Source organism: Propithecus coquereli, unplaced genomic scaffold (assembly GCF_000956105.1).
Source record: "Propithecus coquereli isolate 6110/MARCELLA unplaced genomic scaffold, Pcoq_1.0 Scaffold544, whole genome shotgun sequence".
Classification (NCBI taxonomy): domain Eukaryota; kingdom Metazoa; phylum Chordata; class Mammalia; order Primates; family Indriidae; genus Propithecus; species Propithecus coquereli.
In genome coordinates, this window is record NW_012151330.1 from 1,059,723 (window position 1) to 1,068,855 (window position 9,133).

General features: G+C 57.5%; 1 protein-coding gene across 1 annotated transcript in view; it reads left to right on the top strand.

The window, feature by feature from the left end:
* The window catches only part of PRKCZ (protein kinase C, zeta), a 118,793-nt gene that overhangs the window by 92,832 nt on the left and 16,828 nt on the right, over nt 1-9,133 (top strand). The window contains exon 10 of the mRNA XM_012657518.1: nt 294-391. Coding sequence (XP_012512972.1) covers nt 294-391 — 98 coding nt within the window. The remainder of the gene's footprint in view (nt 1-293; nt 392-9,133) is intronic.

Below are 9,133 nucleotides of genomic sequence, written 5' to 3' on the forward strand. Positions count from 1 at the left end.
GATGATGGTGGGGGAGGTGGAGGTGGGGGTGGAGGGATGATTGGTGGTGATGATGGTGTTGGTGGGGGAGGTGGAGGTGGGGGTGGAGGGATGATCGATGTCGATGGCGGTGGTGATGGTGGTGGAGGTGGGGTGGACGGTGACACTGGTGGTGATGCATCTCCTAGCGCATCTTCCCTCTGCATTGTCTTCCGGAAAGCAGAGAAGAGAGGCTTTCCTCTCTCGCCTCCCCCTTCCCCAGGATGCCTGTGAAGTGTCAGAGCCTCATTAACACGCGCTGTTTTCTATTTCAGGACATTGACTGGGTGCAGACGGAGAAGCACGTGTTTGAGCAGGCTTCCAGCAACCCCTTCCTGGTCGGCTTACACTCCTGCTTCCAGACGACCAGTCGGTAAGGAAAAGAAAGGTGTTCCTGGTGTTCTGCTTCCTGAGCCCCAGGAAGCTGAGTCTGGCCTGGGGGTTCGGCCGTGGTCCACAGGGCTCTTCCGGTTGCAGGCATGAGGGGTTTTGGGTCATCAAACTCTCGTTGTTGTTCTCATTGGTTGGTGTCATATTAAGTAAATTTAATAATCTGCACTTAAGTTATTTAATGCCACTTACGAAACATTTATTGAAAGTACCCACTGGACACAGGCATTGGGTCCGGCGCTGGGGCTGCCAGAGTGAGCAGGGCAGGCAGGTTTCTGTGCTATGGATCTTACTGACTGGTGGAATTAATTAATAGATACGAACAGCTTCATTCACATGCTTTAAAGAAGCTTGAAAACTAGTGTTCTAGAATATTAAATCCATGCTCTGTTCAGAATTTTTTGGGCCAGTTGACTTGAACTCACCTGATTTGTTTATTTGAAAAATTATTTGAATATGTTCTGTGTCGAGTCCTCAAGACCACCCCACCCCAGGTTCAGTGATTCACTAAGGTGACTCCCAGGAGTTGCAAATAGTCGTACTCAAGGCTCAGGTTTACTGCAAAATAAAGGACAAAGCAGAACTGGCAAAGAGAAAAGGTGCCTAGGGCAAATTCAGAAGAACCCAGGACAAGCTTCCAAGAGTCCTCCCCCAGTGCCTCCCGCAGCAGCTGTGACAACTCAGGGTTTTCACTTGCGGCCGGTCACGTAGGGACCGTCTGTCTGACATGTACCGAATTCCAAGTGCCCAGAAGGGAGCAGGTGTTCGGCGTCGCGCTGGTCGGATTCTCCAGAGAAGCAGAACTGGCAACGTGTGTAGAAAGAGGAACATTGTAAGGTATCGGCTCGTGTGATTTTGGAGGCTGAGAAACCCCACAATCTGCCCCCTACGAGCCGGAGACCCAGGAAAGCTGAAGGGGTAGTTCGAAGGCCTGAGAGCTGGTGGTTCAGGTTCCGTTCTGGGTCTCAAGGCCTAAGGACCAGGCACGCAGGGGCCAGAGGCTGATGTCCCAGCTCACTAGTCAGGCAGAGAACACATTCAACCTTCTTCCTCTTCTCTGTCCCATTCCGGCCCTCGGGGATTGCATGGTGCCTGCCCGTGTTGGGGGTAGGGGGCTGTCTTCTTCCTTGGTCCACCAAATGAATTGGTGATCTTTCCCAGAAACACCCAGAAATAATGTTTAACCAGCTCTCTGGGCCTCCCAAGGCCCAGTCGAGCTGACACACAAAATTCACCATCATAAGCATAAACCGTGCTGTTTATACACAGTTTTGGCACAGTGAGCCACTCCTGCTACTTGGAGACTGTTTGCCATGCGAGTTCCCAGAGCCCAGCCAGGGCCAGCCTTGCACGAGGCCTTTCTGAGCAGAGCCGTCTCAGGCCTTCGGTGTGAACCGTTTCTGCAGATCCTTAGCTGCCAGTCTGACCCGCAGCTCTCGCTCCTCTGCCTGCGCCCACAGGGCTCCCGACCTTCGGGGCCACTCCTGCCTCACTCTTGCTCCCTGTCCGTCCAGCGCGCTGGGGCCAGCCGGCCTTCCCCAAACCTGTGGCCTGCTCTGCCATCTCAGCCGGGGTCCCCGCCTCCCCCTCCCCCATCTCATTGCTTCCGCCTCCCTCCTCCTGCCTGCTCCTGGCCACGGCCTCCCCAGGACACCTGCGCCCCAGGCTCCCCACACCATGGGTTCCTCACGCTGGAACTGCGCCGTGTTTAGGAAACAGACCGGAAGCGTCTTTCTCCTGCTTCAAAGCTCCTCTGGTCACTTTCCCAGTTGCTTCTGGGACGAATCCCAGCTTCAGTGCTGGGGACCAGGCCTGCATGTGAGCAGTCTCCCGCGCACTCTTCAGCGCCTCGGCTGTGTGGATCCCGCCCTTCCCCTCCCCTGCCTCCCTCCCCAGAGCCATGGGACGGTGGCAGTGTCCACGGTCCCCTTTGTGTGTCCCTGTGCACTTTCCAGGCCCCCGAGTTAGCCCTGACCACGTGTGTTGTGATGGCGAGATGCGCCGAGGGAGGACGGCCCAGCCTAACCCGCCCACGTCCTGAGTCCTGACCTTCCAGAAAAGGCTTTTGTTTGGGTTGGTTAATTTTCCTGTATAAACTTGTAGGGAGGTAGATGTGGATATCTCAGCCTCGCCTCCACCTGAGCCACCTGCAGCCCAGCACTTCCTGCACTCGCACCCCTGGGAGTCCTGCCCCACGTCACGAGTTCCCGGGTGCGAGACGTTAGACCTAACGTTTTTCATCCGTTAGGTTTTGCGTGAATGCAGGCGCGACCACAGCACTGCCTTTCCTCAGCGGCGTCTAGAAGATGTGTTTCCAATATTCAGTGTTCACAACTGGGGGGCCTCATCCCACATGTTCGTGTCTGATTTCTTGACCTCCTTTTTTTTTTTTTTTAAACAAATCTGTTAATGACTTCTAGAAGCATCTGACACTTGGTTGGTCAAAATAGTATGTCTTTCCCCAGCTGTTTTTACCTGTCTGCTTTGACCCTGAGTTTGTATATGTAACTGTCTCCCACACTCAATGTAAACATTTTAGGAGTCGGGCTATGCTGTGTATTTCTGTGTCCCCAGCACATGGTTAACACCTGGCACTTAGAAGGCAGTAGTGATTTTAGATAATAATTTTTTAAAAAGGTAAAATTGTGCCGGGTGCGGTGGCTCACGCCTGTAATCCTAGCACTCTGGGAGGCCGAGGCGGGTGGATTGTTTGAGCTCAGGAGTTCGAAACCAGCCTGAGCAACAGCGAGACCCCATCTCTACTAAAAATAGAAAGAAATTAATCAGACAACTAAAAATATTTAGAAAAAATTAGCCGGGCATGGTGGCGCATGCCTGTAGTCCCAGCTATTCGGGAGGCTGAGGCAGGAGGATCGCTTGAGCCCAGGAGTTTGAGGTTGCTGTGAGCTAGGCTGACGCCACGGCACTCTAGCCCGGGCAAAAGAGTGAGACTTTGTCTCAAAAAAAAAAAAAAAAGGTAAAATTGTGCTTCTAGTACAAATATGAAACGAACATGTGACACGCTAATGAATGAGGGAACTAGTAAGATGTTACAGCCTGTTCAAGGGGGTTTCAAAGTCCTCACCCACGTGGGCAGACGTGCAAAGAGATGCAGAACTGGCTTGGGGCGGGCCGGGGTGGGGAATCCGTAGTCCTTTTGCCGAGGCCTCGTCTGCTTTTTTGCTTGTTCGCAGACACCCATTGTTAGTGTTGCTGTCAGTTGTGTATCTGAGAGTTGGATGGTATCTGAGAGACCGTGGGAGGCCCCAGAGAAACAGGTGACTGAGAAGAGCGCGTGCCAGGCGGCACCAAGGCTTTTGCGGTTTCCCGACAGCGGAAGCGTCCTTGCCCAGCGTGGCCCTCAGCGCCCCGGCTTCCTCCCTGGACGTCCAGCCCGTAGGGTTGCTGTGGGAATTAGTAAATCAGGACACCAAAATGCTTACAGCAAGGCCCGGCTCACAGCAGTCTGCTAACTGTGAGGGCCTTTCTTCTTGTTGGTGACGAGTCTTTGAACAGATAAACCGCTAGTGTTGTGTGCGAGCCCCGAAGGCTGTAAGAACTGCAGCCGCCTCGGTCGGAATCGGGCGGCTGTTACAACTGCCCAGAATCCTCCCCAGCTCTGCAGAGGTTTGACAGGCACAGCCACCGGGACACCCAGGGACACCCAGGCGGAGCAAAGCTGTGAAATTCAACACGGCGCCAGCACGTCCTGCTGTGGGGATCTGGGCGGCGGCGGCCCGACCTGGGTTCCAAAGGAACCTCTGCCAGGCGGGTGTGCTGGGCGCGTGGCCGCTCCTCCCTGGCTGGGGGAGGTAACTGCGGGTTTTATGAGGACTTTCTCTTGGCTCATTGGTTTCTCGCTGAAACTGTCACCCTGAGGCTTTGCCATGGGCCTGGTGCTAGGGGCCAGATGAGTGTCCCACGTCCTGACTCCCAGCCGGATCCCGTACAGCAGGAAACCGAATAAGTCCAGGCAGTGCCATGGCTCCCTGGCAGCCCGCGGGGAAATGCGGTAAATAAAGCGGTGAGCGTCCACAGGGGCTTGGTTGTCACAAAGGGGCCTCTGCACGGGGAACAGTAAGGATTCTTCTTCCCTCCCCTGACCCGGCAGTGCCTGGCCATGGTCCACGTTCACCGCGCGGCCACGTGGAATTCCCGAATTTTGCAGCTCAATGTCAGTATCATGCTGCGCACGTGAGTGGCGTACAGTGATGTTTTAATATGAAACAAACATCTGTTTTATGGACAAACTGCACCCCGTGTCTACACAGACTGCCCAACTTTTCCAAACAATGGCCAAAATTAGCTGATATTACTATTTTTAGCTTTCCCCCACCCCTCCACCACCTTAAATTGTCGCCTGGGGACATTTTTCTCACTTTGGCCTGATCTCAGACGGTAGATGAGCAGATTGCCGTTAAAATCCTGTCGTCGACTTGCTGATCTAAAACAAAACCTCTTACTGTTTGCCTCAGTTTATTATTGATATTTCACACTCACACGCACCAAATGCGCACTTAGCCCGTGGAATGCACCAACACACACCTGTGCTGGCTCACGGACGCGTCGCAGGCCGCGTGCCGACATAGACCCTGGAGGAAGTTCTTCTTGGCTCAGAGTGGCTTCTGTTAATAGAGAGTAAATGCCACTTAATCCGGCCGATTCTTCGTCCGTCATCCTCTGTACGCCGTCTCTGGAGAGGGAGACAGCTTTACTGATACAGCCGAAAGTGACTTCCCCGCAACCGGTCGCCAGCACTGCAGGCGCGGTGTCCGCGGAGGGACTGCGGGGAGCAGAGCGCGTGTGCACCAGCCTGCGTCGTGGGAACGCGTGCGGAGGGAGCCGGGGCCAGGGCTGGGACCGGGGCGGAGGGGCCCGGCCCGAGGGCTTCTCCTGGGGACAGTCGTGCAGGAAGGACAGAGGAGGAGCTTCCAGGGCAGGGCACCCTGTGTGCTGGGGAAGGACGAGGGTGGGACCCGAAGGCCTCAGGGGCATTGAAGGGGCACGGCCAGCACCCCGAGGATGTGGAGGCCCTGGGGGGCTCTCAGCAAGGGGCGTCCACGGTGAAGACAGCTCGGGGCTGTCGCAAGCGCCCAGCGCCCAGGGGGCAGGCAGCTTCGGGTCTGGGTGTGAGCAGTGGGGTCTCAGCACCGGAAACCAGAGGGACCCTCGGGCCAGTCACGGCCTGGAGGGGACCTTGGGGTGTGCCGGGGGGGTTCGGGTCCCCGATGCTGGGAGTCCTGGTCCCTGGGGGTGCGGGACAGTGCCAGCCCGATGACCCTGGGGCGGGGTCGGCCTGGCCTGGGGGACCAGAGGGTGCTGGGGGCCTGGGGCAGAGATGCCACGGTGGGTGGTGGGGATGTGGGGCTGCTCGGGGCAGAGAACCAGGTGGGGTACCAAGGGGGTGGGAGGGAAACCAGGTTCCCACGTGGCCTCTGGTACGGGGGGAGGGCCTCACAGAGCTCGGACACCACGAACTCGGGTAGGAACCGTCTGGCGGCCCCGGGAAGGGCAGGTCCCTTCCTCTTTGAGAACACGAGTCACGACCCTTCCAAAATGCACACGTTTGTTCGAGTCACCGTGGGAACCCAGAATAGAAAGCAGAAGCTGACTGACACCTGGCAGCGGCGCAGGGCCGGCACCTCAGCCTTTGTTTTCCCGACAGATGGTGACGTTTCAAAGGCCCTGATGTTGCTCAGTTTTCATCTGGGTTGCCTGAGATGGCTAAATGCCGTCCCAAACCCGGTGTCTCTGAGCACGACGCTCGGGCTGGGCCCCAGCGAGGGTGTCGGTGGGGAGGAGGGTCTTCCAGGGCTAGCGTGACTCACCCAGGGCCGTGGGAGGAGCTTGGGGGCTTGTTTACTTTTTCGTCAAATGCGGGTATTCCGTACTGTCCTCGGAGACGCCGTGGACAGCCGCTGGTGAGTCACCCCCAGGCTCCGAACGGTGGGGGCCTTTGAGACACAGCCTCTGTCCACAGACCAGAGCCTGGGGCCATGTCCTTCTGCCACCGGGGCGTGTCACACATGTGGGACCCCACTAGGACATGGAGTGGAAGTGGTTTGTTGTTTGTTCCTGACGGGCAGGCGCCTGCTGCCGTATGCGGAGCTCACTCTGCCCGGGTCAGTGTCCTCGGGCCGTCACGCCAGGATGCGGTGGCTCCGGCGCCAGACCTGGGCTTCCCTGATAGCGAGCGGGGACAGGCACGTGCCTCCCTCTGCGTCCAGACGGGAAGGCCCCCGCGGCCGCGCGCTGCACTGTTCCCTGGATAGCGGCTTGCTGGGGGGTGGGGCCTGGGGGCCCGGAACCACCCGGGGCCCCTGTCACTGAAGTAACTTTCAGGACCCGTCCTGAAATGAGGCCTTCGCCAACATTCAATGACATCAGAAACCACGTAGAATAATGGCCTCCTTTCAAAAACTTCACCCCATCCCAGCCTGCGGAGAAGCCCCGGGGGGAACAACTGCCCCGCAGCCCCGTCCTGGGCAGGCAGCGTCACCGTCCGGCTGTTTTTCCTTCTTTCACGTTTATTCTCCACGTGGACCTTAGAATCAGCCTGTTAGCTCTGGAAAGAAAAAAAAACTGGAGTTCTCACCGGAATTCGTAACCGTACAGGTTACCTGGGGCAGCTGACATCCTGGCGACGCCGGACCTTCCACCCGCGAGTGTGGCTCACCTTGTCGTCCTGCGGGAGACTAACGTCCACTTCGTGCGGGTTTTAGTTCCTTGTTGATTTCGTGCTGAGGACTTTCTCTCTTTCGTTTCCATTACAAATGGGTCTTTTCTTCCGGCATAGCATCTAGCACGAGCAGCTTGGTTTCTGCGTCTTAATTCCGTGCCCCGTGGCGTCGTGAGTTCTTCCTTGTAGTAATTTTCAGGTGGTTTTCTCGGGATTGTGGATGGACGGGGACGACATCTTCAAAGAGGAATAACGTTACCCCACCCCTGTCCATGCCGGTCCTGGTGCCTGTTGATGTCCCTCTATGGGTGGCACCTACCCCATTTGGGGTGACCGCTCTGTCCTCGTCACACTGTGAGCACAGTGCTGGCCACTGTGCCTGAGTTGGGCCCTGCCAGGAAAGCAGAACCCTATGCGGCTGCAGTGGTGTTGGGTGGGCCACTGGGGGAAGGGGACAGCGGGGACGGGGTCTCCGGGCTCGTGGCAGTGGTGTCCCTCTGCCAGGGCCGAAGGCCCGGGAGGAGCTGCCCCTGCCGAGCTGTTGGAGCCGGGGACTGTCCCCTCCCAATTCTGGGGCCCGGTCACCTGGTCTCCTAGGATGCCTTCCGCTGGCAGAGGCCCTGGGCAGTGAAGCTTGTGGATGCCCAGCCACTGGGAGAAGGTTCCAGAAAGGCTGAGAGGCAGCGTGGGGCTAAGAGGAGATGCGCCAGCAGTTGCCACACGGGCGTGGCGTGTCCTGTTGAGGAAGGGACGTCTGGTTCCGTTTACTGTCCAGAAAGAGCATCAGGCTTCTCCAAAGGCCTCTTCACCGTCGGTGGAGCTGAGCTTTAGGTTTTCACCCTCGGGGCTCCTGACACACGTGGGTCACCGCAGTGTGGTTCCTGGTATCGCACTGTCCTTGACTTCCTGGGGAGAACCACGTCCTGCTGCATTATTCTGTTAATGTGCTTTCGAATTCGGTTTGCTGATATTTTATTTAGGGCTGTTTTGTTGATATTCGTACTGTTTCCATGTAGGACCTTTAGGCCGGCAGCACCCTGCAATGGCCAGGAGAGCTGCACGACAGAAATAAGGATTTTGTCACAGGCCCTGGGGGTGCACGGCACACCTGGAGGAGCCGTGGAGAGAGGGGGACCTGTGGGCCAACCCCGCCATTGGTCCCGGGTGTTACCCAAACTGGCTTCCTGAGGGAGCTCTAACGGTGGGTCTGGAGCATCAGACTCCAGCTCCGTGGGCCCCACTGTGACCGAGGGGCCACTGCAGCAGGTCTGCCCGGCCCACGTGGCTGCAGCCAGCTGTCCCCGAGGGAGGTGGTCCCCAGGGAGCAGCTGCATAAGGCAGGTGTCTGGAGTGGCCCCCAGTTGCGGAGCTGCGTGGGGGAGGGGTGTAGAACTGGAAACTGTCCAGGTGACAGCCCTGCTTTCGCGTGAGAAAGTCCAACTATGGTCAAAGCAGACGCCGAGGGAACCTAGAATTTTAAGACGTCACCAGACATGTTGGTGTTTGATTGGTCTGTATTGTCTCTCGTGCAGCGTTTATTGGATTTTACGTTTTTCCTGATTCTTAGCTCCCTGGAGCGTCCTAAAGAGCATGGAATTCTCTCGGTGGGACCCCCTGCGACGCTGCTGGAGGGCGGCCGCCTCTGCCTCTGCCTCCCGGTCTTGTCGGTGCCGCTCCTTCCGTTTGCCAGGCGGTGACCTCCTCACCCGGCCCTCCCGTAGCGGCTTCGCCGTGCTGCTTCCTCCTAAGGTGTCAGTTTCGTTGCCAGGCAGTGCTCCCTGACTGGGGCGTGTGCAGGGCGGACGCCTGCACACTCGGCCCCCTCCCCGGTCACGCTTGTCCTCAAAGGGTCACGGGTGTTTCACATGCGTGTTCCGGCATTTACCCTCCACGGAGAAATCCCAGGCCAGCTCACCCCCCTCCCCACTGGAAGATTTCTTCAGACAATATATCCTTCTATTGGGGTCAGGTGCGGTGGCTCAGGCCTGTAATCCCAGCACTCTGGGAGGCCGAGGCAGGAGGATCACTTGAGGCCAGGAATTGGAG